This window comes from Rhipicephalus microplus, chromosome 5, assembly GCF_043290135.1.
Source record: "Rhipicephalus microplus isolate Deutch F79 chromosome 5, USDA_Rmic, whole genome shotgun sequence".
NCBI classification, from domain to species: Eukaryota; Metazoa; Arthropoda; class Arachnida; order Ixodida; family Ixodidae; genus Rhipicephalus; species Rhipicephalus microplus.
The window spans coordinates 153,321,239-153,340,301 of NC_134704.1; the positions used below are offsets into that span (position 1 = coordinate 153,321,239).

The 19,063-nt window shown below is 45.5% G+C and overlaps 1 protein-coding gene across 8 annotated transcripts in view; it reads left to right on the forward strand.

Annotated features, from left to right (window-relative positions):
• Nucleotides 1–3,541: 3,541 nt before the first annotated feature.
• LOC142817981 (uncharacterized) overlaps nucleotides 3,542–19,063 on the forward strand; it is a 193,702-nt gene continuing 178,180 nt past the window's right edge. For 5 of the 8 annotated variants that reach the window (XR_012895455.1, XR_012895454.1, XR_012895458.1 and 2 more), the window contains exon 1: nucleotides 3,571–3,723. Coding sequence is in view for 3 of the 8 variants with exons in the window: in XM_075896090.1 (XP_075752205.1) it covers nucleotides 3,637–3,723 (87 nt within the window). In the remaining 5 variants the exon portion in view is untranslated. Of the gene's footprint in view, nucleotides 3,724–19,063 lie in introns of all 8 variants that reach the window. The other 3 variants (XM_075896091.1, XR_012895456.1, XR_012895457.1) reach the window with 3 other exon arrangements.

Consider the following 19,063-nt stretch of genomic DNA (forward strand, 5'->3'; position numbering starts at 1 on the left):
TGCAGCGGCTGATTTCCGATGTAGCGGGAAATGTAGTTGGCCCGTGTACTCAGATATGGGTGCACGTTAAAGAACCTCAGGTGGTCGAAATCTCCGGAGCCCCCACTATGGCGTCTCTCATAATCATATGATAGTTTTGGGACGTTAAACCCCACATATAATTCATGTCTACTTAATTTCATTGATGTTTTCAGCCATTAAAGTATAAAAAGAGCTTTGGGTGTTCGATGGTGATTTACCTATGTAATGACAGGTTGGGTCTGATCTCTGCGGCTTGCAAGTATGTTATTTTTACTTTCAGAGTGATGCTGTTTCCAAAAGATTGGCCACCGACAGATCATCGCCGGAATATCTTGTCGACTTATCGCTCACTTGAAATATTTTAGTATTGAACTGAAGAGCCTAGTATTTTCGCTCTGTAGAAAAATCAATCAAAGATCGATGTGGCTTGCCGCCTAGTTTTCAGTGTGTTCAGGCTTCGGAGAGAGCTTATGTCTGGTGAGTTCCTACACTTTCTAATGATAGGTGATGTTTAACGTCCCCAAACCTTTATATCATAATGAGAGTCGGCATAGTAGAGGGCTCCGGAAATTACGACTACCTGGTGTTCTTAAGCGTGCGACCAAATCTGAGCACACGGGCCTAAAGCATCTTTGCTTCTATCGAAAATGCAGCCGCGACAGATCTTCCCCTTACGGGTTTGTCAAGCCGTACTGTAAAATTTACGCTCATGTAGCCAAACGTGTGGCTGTCACACTCCTGTTGCTGTAAGCTATCTGGTCTGGTTTTTCACACCAGTTTCTACTCATAATGCTGAGGGCTTCTTTTGTTGCGTGAACCCTACTGCAGCAGACATCCAATAAAATAAAACTAGACTCTTGAGTTTAATGAAATTCCACTAGTTGAAACTGCACCGCAAGTATGGTGGTTTGAAGAAACACATTACTCGGGACTTAAAGGGCCAACCTTACCAGCGTGAAACATTCCTATTTAGCTGCTGCATACCACCACTTTTGTATTCGTAATTCTGACCTACTCTTGGTTTTCAAATGAAAATAATGCCTGCTATTTTGCCTGTTTCCTAAGAAAAACTCAGAAAAAATAGATATAATCTTACAATTTCCTAATCACCTAATCTTATAATCACCTAACTGTGCAAAACGAGACATGCTAAAACACGCTTACTCGCTGCCGCTGCACCTTCAACTAATAGCAGTCTTTTAGGCATTCGCAACTCAAACGAAGCTATTGGATTCTTTGTTTTCGAGCTTGTGAGTTTCATTGCACGGGTAGTCTGTGAATGCACCGATGTGAACCCTACAGACTCTTTGGCCACCATTTTGAATTTGCGGTTCAGTGCTTACAACACATCTTTTATGATATCTGAGCCTGTTGGGTGTAAAAGTGCTCTGGGTTAGTGTAGAGAAAAAACCACTCTCATACTGAGTTTTCACATCAGAATGATCACGTCGTTTCTGGCCCCTTAGGTAGCTATGCGAATTCATTTCCGCCGAGTTTCACTACTTTCACGTCTTCTACAAGAATTACGTACCTGCCGTCAGGCTCGATCATTATTTTGTTGTGTGCATCAAGTGACTCGCTTCCCACTAAACACCAATAAAACTTTTGGGTGGGTATGTCTTCTGATACATCTGCGCTGCGCCTATCATACCGAAAGGTAATTAAGGGGATTTGGCGTTCCGCAAGGAATAACTTATATTGTGAATGGCATTTGCAGCTAATCCCTAGTAAAATTACGGGTGGATATTTGAAAGAAAAGCAACCTATTTAGTTTGTAGCGATTCCCATGTTTTTAAAATTGAAACATTTTATGTTGTCGGGCTAGATGGTTCATCAATTTTCAAGACATGTTTAAAGAGCGCGAAGGAGAAACAGGTTAGAAAGATAGAACAGAAACGCACACGAACGACGCTTCATGTTTTTTTCTTTGTGCGTGTATGTTATATTTTTCTATGATGTTATGTGCTTTATACAGTTTAAATGTGTCTTCGATATTCTCGATACCAGCCGCACTCCAGTATTCTATAGACCTCGTCTTTGCATTTACTAACTTAAACATGTTTAAAATCATACATTAACGAACTCCAGTAAAATACGAAAGTGGCAGTGGTCAATCTGTTTGGAATTTTACAGAACGAACATATCCGCAAGTTGGTTCGAATTCATCGTTAACACAGCTCAACTAGACAGGAATGAAGAAGAAAGAAACAACGAGACAGGTGCTGACTCACGACTCATAAAGTTATTACAGAGAACAAACTTGTATACAAGCAGTCACGTCCACACCGACGTCGTACACTATAAAGACTTTAACGAGACATGTCCGCCACTTGATGTCATGGCCATGTGCCCTAAAAAAAGCTTACCAGCAACAGCCATCTGAAGATACGCCAGCTCACTTTGTAATAATATTACTGAAGAGTAGCTACTTTAGATCTTTGATTTATATGTGGTGTTTAACGTCCCGAAACCACTATATGACTATGAGAGACGCCGTAGTAGAGGGCTCCGGAAATTTCGACCACCTGGGGCTCTTTAACGTGCACCCAAATCTGAGCACACGGGCCTACAACATTTTCGCCTCCATCGGAAATGCCGCCGCCGCAGCCTGGATTCAATCCCGCGACCTGCGGGTCAGCAGCCGAGTATCTTAGCCACTAGACCACCGCGGCGGGGCTACTTTAGACCTTTTTCTTTACAATTGCGATCAGCTTAGCGCATTTCTCTTTCGAGTTCATTCTTAAGACGCTGAATGACAATGCAATCCTTAAATCGGGGGTTCACACTAACATGCATCGAAGTGTGCGGGCACCATTTATCAGCTCTTCTCGCTCTTTCATGCTCGTTTAAGTGAACATTATTACATTGCCCGGGCTGGCTTATATTACTCTTTCCACATGACCACGGCAAATAATGCACCACATCATATTGCAGGCAACAAATGTGGCCTATAGTGCTTGACGCCGCACGTGCTACACACACCCTACCAGTCCTCAAATCCTCTCCGGACAGTGGCGTGAATGCCACCCATTTTGTTTGGGGCCACAATCAACATGTCAATCCACAGGTGTTTTGCCGCATATTTCAGGCCATGTGACATACGGTGCACATAAGGCATTACTACTACCCCGCTTTCCTTTACCCGTCCATATTGTGTCCCACCGTTCTTCAGCCATCCAATAATCTCGCGCAATTGTATAACTACGACGGTAGTGACCACTTTTAAGCCTATCGACTTGCTTACTTTCTTGAGCAGCTTGTGAGCAGGACTTCCACACCGCTGATTTTAAAAACAACAAAAGTGCGCAGACTTCTCGCCTTCAGAAATGAACGACATGTTTGATGACCTTTTAGAGTGACCCAGTTGCTGCTGAAGTTTACATATATAAAGGAAATAGTTGAATGCACGAAACAAAAAAGTAGCCTCTCTTCGAGAAAGTGCAAGCGCTCATTTGTCGACGAAGTTTTTTTTTTTTTGCAAAAAGGCATTCTGACTGATGACGTACGAGATGGAAGACAAACCTATGCATTGTTTAAAACTTGCGCCCGGCGCTATCTATTTCTTAAACAGTGACATATCATTCACTTCCCAAGACCAGTAGACAACATAGTACCATGTATTCCACCAAGCTGATAATTGTAATGGGGCTATGTGTAGGTGGAATTGGAGCTCAAAATGCATCCTTTCAAGATCTCCTTGATGTAAGTGTATTGCCTTTGTATATCGTTCCTTCAGACTTGTTAAGCACAGAAATGTTACACGCGAGGCATTTAAGCTCTTTGACTGCATCTATCTATCTATCTATCTATCTATCTATCTATCTATCTATCTATCTATCTATCTATCTATCTATCTATCTATCTATCTATCTATCTATCTATCTATCTATCTATCTATCTATCTATCTATCTATCTATCTATCTATCTATCTATCTATCTATCTATCTATCTATCTATCTATCTATCTATCTATCTATCTATCTATCTATCTATCTATCTATCTATCTATCTATCTATCTATCTATCTATCTATCTATCTATCTATCTATCTATCTATCTAGCCACCTACGTCTGGGTGCTTTCATGATCTGCCCCTTTACTTGGATTACACAAAACTTAGTGTGGGAGAGTATGATGGCTTGACGAATACAACGTGCTCGAGATGGCATGAATAATGTCACAATCTGGGTGCGCTCGTCATCAAACACTTTCCGAAAAACAGTAGCACATGCCCGAAGGTAGGTATTTGCCACTGGTGTGTGGGTATGTGCCACAGGTGATGGATGTTTCATATCTACCCAGGAACGGCGTGAACACGCATGAGAAATTTTAATGCTAGAGCGTTATGAAAAAGCTCACATAGGCAGTTTTGACCAGACGAATGCAAAAGAAAAAATGTCAGTGTCTCAGCAGGCGTTGTACCCTAGCCATACGCATAACAATAATATGATATATTGTTTATTGCAACACGTTACACGTGAAAGGCTGATACGGCTAAAAATAGAATAACTGCCTGAGATTGGCCCTACCACACAAACACTGTTATAGATTGTTTCGAACATATATGAAATATGCAATGATATGGAAAGCATTAGCACTAAAGAAAACATGAAAAAGTACTACCAAGAACCGTTCATGACACACATGAAACAATTTAAACAAGTTTACTATTTTTCTGTGCAAATGTACACCTAGAGGCCTTGCTAATACTACTCAGGCAGTCAGGACAGAAAACAAGACTTAACGACGGGCTTATACACAGACATGGCTTCATTGAAATTGTTTGAAAATTGCGGATGTTTAAGTAGACAAGAAGCTTGTATGAAGTATTTAGGGTAATTAGTTCTGTATTTAGCTCTACTATGTGGAGGTGAATGAAGACGAAGTGATTCGTTTACGGAACACACCGAATACAGTACATTATTTTAATATTAGTAAACTGTGAGGTTCTCAAGTACATTATATCTTGGGTTCAGGAGTTTCTCTTTGAGAGACAATTCTTTTGTTGCCACGAGGGAATTACTTCTGCCTCATATAAGCAAACAAGAGGTGTTCCGCAAGGATCAGTCCTGTCACCTCTTAATTTAATATATTATTATCATCTATTCCCGTTCATAAAAATGTTCCTCTTTACGTCTACGCCGATGATATTGCTTTTTTCTCGTCATCCCGAGATATCAATAGTTTGTATCAAATCTTACAGTCATATTTGAGTGAGCATGAGGTACGGCTTGGCGGGCTGTCTTTTTCACCTAATGTTAGCAAATGTGCTCTGCTTGTATTCCCTCTATCCGTTCCCGTGTTTTTTCACTGCATTATCGAAATGATCCGATTCCACAAGTAACAGCGCTAAAATATCTTGATATTGTTTACGTGGACAATTTAAATTGGCAGCAACAAATAGAATCAAACACCCGTAAAGCAGAAAGCGCCGTAGGATTGCTCCGCCGGTTTTGCAATAAGAATTCAGGGATGTGCAGGGATACGTTACTAATGATATACAAACTTTACGTACGCCCACTTCTGGAGTTTGGCTGCGTTTTGTTTTCTGGAAGTGCTGCGTACAAATTAAGACCTTTTATATTGCTAGAAAGACAAGCTCTGCGGCTGTGTCTCGGCCTACCTAGGTGTGTCGCGAATAGCGTGCTTTATTTGGAAGCTAGGATTATTCCACTTGATGCTATATTTCAACAGCTTACTGTGCAAACATTTTTAAAACTTTACGATGCGCCCCTCTTATGCTCACAGACAGTTTTCAACAAACATCCAGTTTCTTTCTTTCAGTGCCCGTAGTTTCGTTACCAAAAACCCCAAGTCATTTTCGTCGAGTCTCTGTTATCAAGTCTTCACGTTTCTCTCCGGCATTTACCTCCCCAAACCCAATTCTCGGTGCCAGTTGACCTAATTTTCGATGATATTTTTCCGAAAAATGCCATGTTACTTCCAAAGCATGTTCTGGAGGGCCTCCTTCAAGACCATCTCAGTCGTTTTCCTAAATACGTAGTAATTTCGACGGATGCAACGCAAAATCTTCAGAAGGTTGGAGTAGGTATTTTTGTCATCAGCCTAATTGGTCTTTTGCGCTCCGATTGCCTGACTTCACACCAATTTATCTCGCAGAATTCCTGGCTATTACATTGGCTCTTCGAAAACTAAATTATCAGCAATCAAAAGCTAATATTATTTCGGATGCTTTGTCTGTATGTACACATCTAACGTACGCAAAGAAGTCTCCTCTTCTCAGGAAATTTTGGTCTCTCGTACCGCATAGCCTATCAGAAGTTCGGTTTATTTGGGTCCCCGGGCATGCTGGAATTGAACTAAATAAAATTGCCGATTCGCTCGCTTCGGCATTTTTAAATTTCCCGGTGGTGCTAGTAGCTCCACAGTTTCCTTTTATTACTGCCGAACGATTCAAACGCCTGTTAATCTTAAAAATCAACGAAACGTCGCTTCTACAATCTGAAAAATTTCGGCACCTGCAATTCACATGGTTTGAAGCCAGTCAGTTGGGTGTTGGCCGCAGTGCTATTCTGTCAGCGCTACATAAATTCATTCAGGCAACCAGAAGGACACGCTGCTAGTGGTACTGCCAGATATATCCAATTCTTTCTCCCCCTTCCTCAGTCTTGTTAATTTGTTTTATATATTCTGGTTTATCGCATTATTCTGCAATTTTTCACGTTTTTTCAAAGGAATATTTTTATTGTTGCGATCTAATTTCTGTTTATTTTTTTAGCAAGCGCTGTAAAAAATGATCTATTATAAGGTACAGTGTGGCCAATCCCCCATGTAGGTATGAGCCAAGATCTCCTAGGAGACAAGACAAGACACGTTGCCCGTCTTAGTGCTTTTCTGGATTTTTTGCCGCAGTTTTTGAGTCTATCGCCCTATATATTGTGGTGATGGATGTTCAACCTCACGGGGCACCGTCCGATCGAGTCCGCTTCGACCGCGGGGACTGCTTCGAGGAAGCGAGGAAACTCGTCTAGTGAGAGTGAGGACACTGAGCTGTACTCCGCATCAAGCGACGAGTCCTCGGACGACGGCTTCCAACCCGTCCAGTACCGCAAGGCTAAACGACGGATCGTCAATGCATCTTCGCCATCAAGCACGACCACCGTGAAAACTGCCCCTCAGCGATGGCCTCACTCTATCCTGTTTGTGCCGCTGAAGGCTACCGACAGTCTACGCGGGCTGAACAGGCAAGCGCTCTCTGTGTATGTCGAGAATATTACGCGAAATCAGATCAAAGAAGTACGTCTAAACGCAAGAAGGAACATCTTGGCAATCGATGTGCTGAACTCACGTGCGCTAAACGCGCTTCTGAAAGTAACGCAACTGGGTAACATCAATGTCAAGTCTATATTACCAGCTGATAGCACCACTTCAACAGGAGTCATTTATGATTTCGCCACTGAAATTCCAAACTCGGATCTCTCAGTGCTGATAAAACCGGCAAATGAAGATAACGTCATTGTGAATGTCAGCCGCCTTGGTAACACACATTGTGTGAGAATTACGTTCAAAGGGGAATGTCTCCCCTCCCATGTGAAGGTTGGCCAATTTCGTCACCAGGTCCGACCATTTATTCCAAAACCTATGCGATGTCATAAGTGCCAGAAGATCGGCCATGTGCAGGGAGCGTGCAGGAACTCCGAAGTGTGCCCCCGATGCTCAGAGCCACACACCGAGGACAAATGCAGCGCAACCATATTAAAGTGCCCTAATTGTCAAGGTGCCCACAGTGCATCTTCCAAAGACTGTCCACGCATAAAGAAGGAGCTTACTATTCTTAGACAAATGGTGCCAGACAGCTCTACCCACAAAGAGGCCGCGGAAAAAGTCTGGCGAAGACGACGACGTCACCGTCGAAGATCTTCGCGAAGAACACAGTCGACTACAAGAAGTAAGTCAACGCATCTGGGAAGGGCGCCCACTGCAGGGTACACCACGGCGAACGCAGACGATGGAAGAGAGAAAACAAGTAGATCTCTCTCTACTGAAGAGTGGCCGCCACTTACGCGCACGCAACTTATGGAGGAACCGCATCAGAAGTCGCATTTACCAGAGCGAGCTGCGACAACAGAGGAGCAGCGGAACTTGGATAAGCAAGTTATTGCTCTTCTGCGACCCATAATTAATGCCATTCGCACGGTGTTAAACAAGATGCGCACAACGTCAGCCAGAAGTGCACTTCAAGTACTGGACGCTCTGAGTCCAGTACTGGCGGCTCTTTTGTAGATAATGGCCCACCAGTCACTGTCTTTCAGAGAAGAGGTCAGAAAAGCAACATTTTTTCAGTGGAACGCACGCAGACTGAAATCACGCATTGCAGATTTCCATCGGTTCGTTTCCACCAATATGTTTCCCATCATCGTAACATGCGAGCCAAATTCATTGAGCGCTATCAGACTCTCCGGATACGGATAATTTATGTCGGCTTGGTTTAGTGGAAACAGCAAGGTCCTGCTGTGACCTGACCTACATTCTTCGGTCTGTACCACCTGACAACGATAACCAATATATATGCTTAACAGTGAAGAAAAAGGGTCTTATTGTCACTGTTGTCGGTGCATACTTGTCGCCATCAAGTAGATTTGACCACAGAAGACTAAGACACACCCTATCATCCACTCTTGGCCCATGGGTGATCATCGGAGACTTCAACGCCCACCATACGCTATGGGGGAGCCCGAAGATCAGCGCAAAGAGTAGAAGTCTGATAACATTTGCTTCGGACAACGAGCTGTGCTTGTTAAATGATGGCAGCCCAACATTTTTACGTGGCCCTGGATACAGCAGTTGCCTTGACTTGGCTTTTGTTTCTCGAGGTCTCGTCAGATGTTCCGGATGGTTTGCGGACATAAACACACATGGGAGCGACCACATTCCCACATATGTCAAGATCAGAGGATTATCACCTTGCAAGGTACGCGAAACTATCCAAAGAAAGGACTGGACCAAGTTTGAATCTCTCATGGAAGAACGCTGTCAAGAGAACACCTCATTTGACTTAGAAGAATGATAAAGTCCACAGTGCAAGACACAGTGTGCACCCTCACATGTTCTTCGAGAGTAACCGAATTTTATGTGGAACTAGAACGACTTCGGGCTCTCCGACGGCGTGCGCAACGAAGGTAACGACGTACAAAAGCAATCGACGATTTACGAATCGCTAGACGTCTTCAGAAGAAGATACAACGCCGCATAGACAAGCTAGAGTCACAGGGCACCCTTCTGCGCGTCGTTAGACCCTCGCAAGCCTTTATCAGACTTGTGGACGACAATAAGAGGGCTCCGGACAGCTCCAATTCAGCGGTGTCCATTCAAGGCTCTAGCCCTCTCTCAATAGAGATCGGAGGTCGACGTGGCAGAAGAGTTCTGTGCCAACTTATCTGGTCAACTCGCAGATCCCAACATTTCCACGCTCTCACGTGGTGGCACGACATCACACGATCACCACATGAACCATTTTTTTTCTATTCATGAGCTTAAAGCAGCACTGGATTGGTGTAGACGGACATCAGAACTCGGGCCTGATGGAATATCATACAGAGCACTGTGTCAGCTTGGTGAGTGTGCGAGTAGTGCCATCCTCGACATATACAACGATTCGTGGCGAGAGGGCACTCTCCCAGTTAACTGGAAGACCAGCCGTTTGGTTCAATTACTGAAGCCTGGCAAGTCACCATTGGTGCTCACATCATACCGTCCGATTGCACTGGCTAGCCGCTTGGGCAAAGTGATGGAGAGCATGGTACTTGGATGGCTAGAATGGTTCCTGGAGCATCACAACATCTACCCGGACGCTATGACGGAATTTCGCCGTGGCCGGTCATCAGTTGATAGCGTCATAGACCTGGTCAGCTACATGCAACACGAAAAAGGCCTTAAGCGTCTCTGCGCTTCTTTATTTCTTGATGTTAAAGGGGCGTACGATAACGTCACAAATGAAGCTGTCCTCACCGCTCTCAAGGAGGTAGGAGTGGGTGGTCGGATGTTTCAGTGTCTACGCAGCTATCTCTCTGAGCGATCCTTTTTCGTGAGAACCGAGGATGGTGACACATCGCTACATTACAGCCACCGTGGTGTTTTCCAGGGTGGCATACTTACCCCTGTAATATTCAACCTGACGCTAATAGCTCTCAATGAGCATCTGCCGAGTAATGTCAGATTGTGAATGTACGCGGACGACATCTGCGTTTGGACGTCTGCAGTAACACGTCTACAGCGGCGAGAGTGAATTCAGAGAGCTGCCACTCAAGTTACTATTTACCTCCGTCAACCAGGTCTGGAAATTTTCTCTGAGAAATGTGCACTTGTGGCATTTATGCGCAAACCAATACAGAACAACAGCGTTCTGATAAACAGAGAAAGGATACGTCACCTCCGATCATACAAGTTACAAGGTGTTATAATTGACAGAGACCTCTCATGGAGCTCACATGTATCATACATGAAAAGGCGATTGACAGGCATCTGTCAATTGTTCAAGTTTTCGCTGGAAAGACCTGGGGAATGTCCCCAACTGCTTTGTTGCGACTATACAGGATTCTTTTCCATGGATTCCTTCGGTACAGCTTACCTGTGTTAACCAACGCAAGTAAAACAAGCATACGAATGCTTCAAAGTGTCCAGGCTCAAGCACTCCGGATATATTTAGGCTTGCCCCAAAGTGCCTCAACAGCGGCAACTATCGCCATCACAAGGGACAACCTCATCAAGACCCACATTAATGTGGAAGTGCTGAGGACACATATACGACACCATGCTCGAACTCCTCGACATCACCTAGCCTCTCTACCAGTGGTCCGACTATGCACATCTTACTGCAAAACAGTGACCGCACATGGTGAGTCGATCCCAACTTCGTTCTCTCCTGCCGCTAGACCTGTGACTCCGCCATCGTGCCTCGCTGAACCAATGAATAATAATAACATACCTGGCGTCCAGAAAAAGGCCAATATGTCGTCACCGGCTCTTAAACAGCTCACACTACTTCTATCGTATGAGAAATACCAAGAATCCACACATATATAAACTGACGGATCGGTTCAGCCGGACAGCTCTACAGGAGCAGTAGTGATACCAAGGTTGGCCACGACAATGAAATTTAAGACATCTCACGCAACTACATCAACAGCAGCAGAATTGGCAGCACTTTGTGCCGCGTTGCAATTTGTAGTTGATCAACCTACACGCAAGTGGACTATTTTCTGCGACTCGAAGGCGGCACTGCAGTCTCTACTATCAGCCTTACGCCATGGACCACACGAGCAGCTGGTGCTAGAGATAGCACAGGTTATACACCACCTGACTGAGAAAGGGCACCAAATTACATTTCAGTGGTTGCCCAGTCACTGCGGAATCATCGGCAATGAACGGGCCGATCAAGCTGCCCGCTCAGCCCACACAGAAGATCATAAACTACGACTACCACTTTCTAAGACATATGCTGCACGAAAGCTCCGCAGGCTTGCTCGCCAGAAAATCACATCACAATGGAATCAGCCACACTTCAAGCATGCCCTACTGTACTCGCTTGACCCTACGCTAAGTCTTCAAGTCCCGTCGAGGCTTTGCCGAGCAGACCAGACCGTGTTATGTAGGCTGTGGTTGGGCGTTGCGTTTACCAACGTCTACGCTTTCCCTATTGGGATGGCCGACACCGCAGCCTGTGGCCACTGTGGCAAAGAGGAAACAATCCAACATATTCTTTGTGACTGCCTAGCGTATAGTAAACGACTATGCCTTCGCAAGGAACTCAACAAATTGGATGATCCACCTCTGTCGGAGCAGGGAATTCTGCAGTACCGACAGGATGCGACTTCACAGAAGAGGGCCCTGAAAGCGCTACTACACTTTTTGTGATCGACCAGCCCTACTGAACGGTTGTAGCTAGGACGCCCTTCCTGTGTGTGTTTTCGTTTTCTTATGAGTGCGCGTGCGTTTTTTTTTCTTCATCTATCCCCTCTTTCTTGTCCCTACTTCCCCACCCCCTGCGCTGGGTAGCAAACCAGATGCTAATACCTGGTTAACCTCTCGGCCTTTCTTTTCTCTCTCTCTCTCTCTCTACTATGTGGAAGTTCGAAGTGACTATATATTAGACTAAATTGCTGACGTGTGGTTAGGTACAGTTGTGAAAATGTTGATTTATCGCTTCGTATTTCTCTGTGTATGCATGTAGCAAGTGTGAGGTTATTTAGCTGATTAACGTTTAATATCACACTTTTGAAGAGGATAGTTAGTTCCGCGTGGTCAAGTATTCCAAGGTTTTCTATCTGTCAAACAGTTTTCTTTTGAAAAACTCTCAGTCTTCCTAAATTGGTTTTGCTTGTGATGCAACAGATTGGTAAGCAATAATATAGCTGAAAATGTATCATCGAATAATACAGCACACGTTTTAGTCAAGTAGGAACCAGATGCCAGCTTGGAAAAAAAAACATTTGGTTTGATCAAGAAATACCCGTATGCTAGTAGGACGAGTCGAGTGTAATTGTTGTTCGAATAATACTCCCAGAAATTCAAATACCGGTTCCCGGTAAATAACACAAGCATCAAAAGAAAGAGAAATGAAAGCATCCTCAGGATTGTTCTTAGGTTTAAGGTTAGGATTGTTTCTATGTTGGAAAATAAAACACACCAGCAGTTCCAGCAACCAACAGTTCGTGGCTGTCTTCAAGTGAGCAAAATTTTTACCAGAGAAAAATAAACCACTATCGCCGGCGTAGAGGACCATTTTAGTAGTATGCGCCATATTCATGATATCTTTAATATGAATAATAAAGAATAGGTGACCCAAAATGAATGCTTGCAGTACGCCGCGCTTTATTTCACTCTGGTCTGAGCGTACCTCCCTATGGCTCACAAATTGAAGTATGAAGGAAAAATGCGTATTAATCAGATTTAAGGCAACATTTCTGATGTTATACAAAGGTAGCTTGTCAAATAAAATGTGATGCTTTGTTGAATCAAAAGCTTTTTAATAAAGAAAAATTCGAGTGTGTATAGAATATTTTTGAAATTATTCCGTATTTGTTCTTCGACAGCCAACAGTGCCTCTTTTGTGGACTTATATTTGCAAAACCATACTTATAAAAGATATGTGCCTGATTTTGAGCCAGAAATGGCCTTAACTCGATCTTTAAAAGGAGTTCCAATACTTTTCTAAAAAAGAGGTAGCGCTGATATTGAACTGTTTTATTGAGTTCACTAAAGGAACCGCTTTTGTCCAAAATCATATTACTAGGCGTAATCCCAGTAACTATTACTAGGCGAAATCATATTACTAGGCGAAATCCCAGGGCTATTTTCATATTACTAGGCGAAATCCCAGTAACCAGCGTGCTATTGCGTAGATGATAAAAAGAGAAGCATAATATATCAGCAACAAGAATGACCGGCTTTGCTTTGATCTCAATAAGTTCGGATGCACTATCTGGCTTCAGAAACTTTACATTAAAGATTTTATCTTCAGTGCACGGGCAAATATACAAAAAGGTGGTACTGTAAGATTATATATATTCACATGAACTTTTTATAGAATTGCTTTTGCGAATGTTATCTACTATACCCGCATGCAAAACGTGGTGTTTAAATTTGTTATTAGTGAAACATTAGTATTGTAAGGCAACGTTTTTGCTGCAAAACACTTCTTTTACTTGCCGAGCCTCTGCCCCACAACACAGGTCAGACTGATGGCGATAAGTATGTACATATGACAAGATGACGCGCATGAATAACGCTCACACTTGTTTTCCCCCACGCTTGAGCGGCCAGCCCGGACGCGTCTTAGACGGAAACGAAACGACGAACGAATGGCTTCAGACGCGATACGTGGACAATCTCCGAACCACGACAGCGACGATCCGAAGAAAGGTCGCTGGGAGTGACACGGTAGTTCACTGGTGACGTTTGTTCGTTGATTGTATAGGGTCCAATGAAGCGCGACTGAAATTTATCGCACAATCCTGGAGTACGAATGGGCGTCTAAAGCAACACTTCATTCCCCGGACTGAAGTAGACGTTGCAATGAGAGCTGTCGTAGCGTTGCTTGCGATCTTGCTGATTGGCTTCTGTATTAAGGCGAGCCCGTTGCCGACAATCCTCGAGCTTTGTGGTGAACTACTCTGATACGGTTGCTGAGGAGTCAGTTGGAACATTTAGAAAAGAGACGTCGATGGTGAATGTCGGTGTACGGCCGTACACGAAATAGAAAGGCGAGCAGCCAGTAGTTCTTTGAACAGCGGTGTTATGGGTAAACGTCACAAAAGGCAAAATTGTATCCCAGTTGTCGTGGTTTGGTGCGATGTACATCGACAGCATGTCTGTTAGTGTCCGATGATCCGATAAAATCTCTCTGTCAGCCCATTAGTTTGGGGGTGGTAGGCTGACGTCGTCTTATGTACTGTGCCACAGGTTGTGAGCAGGGTTTCGATTATGGAGGACCGGAACGTCATGCCGCGATCACTCAGGAGGACGTGAAGTGCACCGTGACACAATACAACGGCGTTGAAAAAGAAGTCTGCGACGTCTGAAGCAGAACTTGTGCGTAGTGCAGCAGTCTCTGCGTACCGTGTCAGGTGATCGACAGCAGTCACAATCCAATCATTAACTGCTGGCGTGATGGGGAGATGTTCTAGTAGGTTTATGCCAACGATGGCAAAAGGTGTCTCAGGACGGGTTGCAGAAGGCCAGCAGGAGACGAAGTTGGTCGCTTCCGCCGTTGACACAGATGGCAAGATGCAATGTACTTGGCCACAAAAGTAGAGATGCCAGGCCAGAAGAAACGTTTTCTGATGCAGATTTGTGTTTTGTGAAATCCCAAGTGGCCTGCACATGGGTCGTCGTGAAAGGCTTCGAGGACTTGGTGACGTAGAGAACGCGGAAGTACTGGAACCCAGCGGTGTCCATCAGTAGTGTAAACGTAACGATGGAGCACATTGTTATCGAGCTTAAATTGCCGTAGTTGTTGGCGCAATCTAGCATTTGCAGTAGGTGATATGCCATTTAGGTGTTGAATAATGCTATTGCAATATAGATCATCACGCTAGCGTGTGGCGAACTCGGTGTAGCAATTTGAAGCTGGTGTGTCGATAACCGCAAGTTGTGATAATGTGAGGGGTGACGCAGTGTTTTGCCCACCAGACGAGCAATCACCTGACGTACTCGATAGTGACAGTGGAAGGGGGCAGCGAGAGAGAGCATCTGCATCTTGGTGTCTTTTGCCAGACTTGTAGATGACGTCAAAATCATACTCTTGTAGGCGGAGCACCCAACGACCGAGGCGACCAGACCAGTTTTTCAGTGACGATAGCCAGCACAAGGCGTGATGGTCTGTAATAACTGTGAAGTGGCGTCCGTAAAGATATGGTCGAAATTTTTGTATGGCCCAGACGACAGCAAGGCACTCCTGCTCAGTTATGGAGTAGTTTTGTTCAGCAGCCGTAAGAGCACGTTTAGCATACGCAATAACTCTTTCCCATGAAGTGGCATCCCGCTGTAGAAGAACTGCACTAATGCCTTCGCCACTCGCGTCGGTGTGGAGGCATGTAGGTGCGTTCTCGTCGAAATGGCACAGAATAAGGTCGAATGTTAAAGCATGCTTGAGGACTTGAAAGGCACGCTCGCAGTCGTCGTTCCAAGCGAACGTTGATCTGGATGTCAGCAGCTTATGCAGTGGCGACGCGATGGCAGCAAAATGGCTAATGAAGCGGCGGAAGTAGGATGGCAGGCACAGGAAACTTCGTGGGGTGTTTCTGATTTTCTGGCCGAGGGAAGCCTATTATGGCAGCAACCTTGTCCGGTTCCGGGCGAACGCCATCTTTGCTGACAAGGTGGCCCAACAAATCGATAATCTTGTTGGCGAAGTGGCATTTCTTGTTGTTTAGCTGAAGTCCAGCATTGGAAATACACGTCCAAATTTCGTCTAAACTATCAAGATGCTGACGAAATAAAGAGGAGAAATTGACAATGTCATCTAGATAACAGAGACACGTTTTCCATTTTAGGCCACGCAGAACTGTGTCAATCATGCGTTCAAACGTGGCAGGCGCATTACGTAAACCGAATCACTTCACGTTGAATTCATAAGCCCGTCTGGTGTTGCGAAGGCAGTTTTTTCTTTGTCCGCTTCGTGCATAGGTATTTGCCAATAACCAGACCGTAGATCGAGGCTGGAGGAAAATTCAGCGCCTTGCAGATAGTTAAGTGCGTTGTCGACTCATGGGAACGGGTGCATGTCTTTGCGCGTGATCTTATTAAGTGCTCAACTATCGACGCAGAATCGCACCGAACCATCCTTCTTTCGAACTAGCCCTACAAGTGATGACCACGGGCTGGACGAAGGCCGGATAACGTCTCGTTTGAGCATATCAGCAACGTTATTCTCGATTATTTTCCACTCTGCGGATGACACTCGATATGGGCGGTGGCGTACAATTGTATTGCCTTTCGTTTCAATTCGATGTACGGCGACGGAAGTGCGACCCAAAAGCTTGAAATAGACATCAAATGAAGAAGTGTGTTTCTGAGGGATACCCAAAAGTTCTTGGTTTTGCGCTGACCTGAGATCGGGATTTATTGTGGTGGTTAAAGCAGCCGTTGTAGCATCGTCGTCATTACTCGTAGAGAAAGATGGTGCGTCTGCATGAAGGGGCACCAAAAAAAGTGGTTTGGTATCTGTGAAGCAAACCACACTGGTGCCCAGGGGCAGTGCAACAGGCAAAGAAGTAGGGTTAACTGCCGTAACTAATGCTCTGCCATCATGAAAGCGCACCAGGCTAGGAGCGAAGGTAAGCCCACCAGAGATGTAGCGTCCACACGGTGCGAGGAACACATCACCAGTACTGATCTTATCTGATGTCAGGGTCAGAGTATGTTCACTACCTGGAGGAATAAAACAGTCATCAGCGGTGACGAAGCGCTGGCTACGAGCATCTTTATCGGACGAAAGCGCAGTATCTGACATGCGAATGACCCTCTGACGGCAAGATATCATGGCTGAAGCTGAGGAGAGAAAGTCCCACCCTACAATGAGCGCATTAGTACACGATGACAAAACGAGGAACTGTATATGGTGAAGGATGCCCTCAATAAAAACTCGTGCTATGCAAACACCAGAAGGCTGAACGAAAACCGCATTAGCACAACGTAGGGGAGGGCCATCATACGGTGCCTTCACTTTGCGCAAACGGGAACACAAGTCCACACTAATAACTGAGAGCAATGCACCTGTGTCCACCAAGGCTTCAGTCCATATACCCTCAACACACACTGAAAGTACATTTGAAGGGCGTTCCGGTGGAGTTCGATGCAGCCCGCCAAATGCGCTTTCCCTCCTCAAGCAGCACTGTTTAGTTTTCCGGGCGTTGATCAGACGCCGTGGTAGCTGGACGAAGTGGTGACGAAGAACGGCGCATAGGGGACGGGGAAAGACTGCGCGAGGAGTGCAAGCTACTGGCTGCATCGAAGTGCTGTGGAGATGGTGAGCGGCGTTGGTACAGTTGGTATGGGTGGCGATGTTGTGGAGCAGGGGCAAACTCATCCCTCTCGTAGTCACCATAGCCCCGCCTTTCGTCTTGTTGACGTCGACGACACAACCGTGAGATGTGGCCACGTATTCCGCAATAATAGAAAATCGGTCGAGATGGACGCCAGGCATGGAAAGAAGGAGGCGGTGCCCTTGGGGCGAGGACATTAGGGAGTGCTGCGTAGTTGACACATACTGGGGTAATTGCTGAGAAGGTGAGGCTGCAACCACCTGAGCGTATGTCGGCTTTGAAGTGGTATGCGAGCTCGAGACTTGCTCACACGTCATGGATGCCAGTTCCTCCCTGACGATGTTGCGGAGGCTGCCTGCAGAAGGTGTTATGCGGAGCTCACAAGACGACGAGGTGGCCTGTAGTTGCAGGGAGGTCCTCGCGAATCATGGACCGTATCAACGCACGGAGCTCATTTTCATGCGTTGACCTGAGATCTCTTGTGTCCGGTTGTAAACGTATAAGTGGAAGGTCGTCGAGTCGCTGACACGTGGTGATGATATCCGTGACCGTGGTGGGGTTCTTTGTCACCAAAGCGTTAAATGCGACGGCGCCTATGCCCTTGAGCAGGTGGCGAACGCGGTCATGTTCCGCGGTCGAGCTGTCGACGCGATGGCACAGTGCGAGTACATCTTCAATGTACGAAGTATAGGACTCGCCGGAGTGCTGGACACGTTCAGCAAGCTTCCATTTCGCGATGTCTGCACGTACAGAAGGGTTGGAAAATATCTGACGGAGTTGCTGCTTAAAGGTAGGCCAGTCTGGAAAATCCAGCTGGTGGTTGAGAAACCATGTCTTAGCGACCCCCGTCAGATAGAGCAGCACGCGGGAAAGCTTCGCAGAATCAAGCCAATAGTTAAGCGCACTCACACGGTCGTACTCATCCAACCAGTCTTCAACGTCTTCACCGCGAAGGCCAGCGAACATCGGGCGATCTTTTTGAGGGGCGGTGACAGTACATGAAGGCATGCCCAGGGGTGTCGGCGGGGTGGATGGAGCCGTGTTGTTGTTGTGCTCGTCTTGCGACATGACCGTGGGCTAACTGCGCAAACGGTGACCTTACCGGAGTTCCAGGGATGGTTGGTAGTCGAAGATAACGAAAAAGTGCTGCAGGGAGAGGACCAGGGGACCGAAAAGCACTCTCCACGACTTGTAAGGCAACGTTTTTTGCTGCAAAACACTTCTTTTACTTGCTGTGCCTCTGCCCCACAACACAGGTCAGACTGATGATGATGAGTATGTACATATGACAAGATGACGCGCATGAATAATGCTCACAGTATATTCTACTATATCAAAGATAAGTGTGCTAGAGATCAGATTGTGCAAACACAGTTGCCCTCGAGCTTCCGGAACGCATCCCAAATTTTTTGTGGTCACCTGATATTGAAACAAGCGTATTTTCGTGGTACTCAGTGTGAGCTTTGCTAATATCTCTTATGGCTACCGCTTCTGGTGTTGCTAATGTCTATGTTGCTGTGTACATCGTTACGCAACT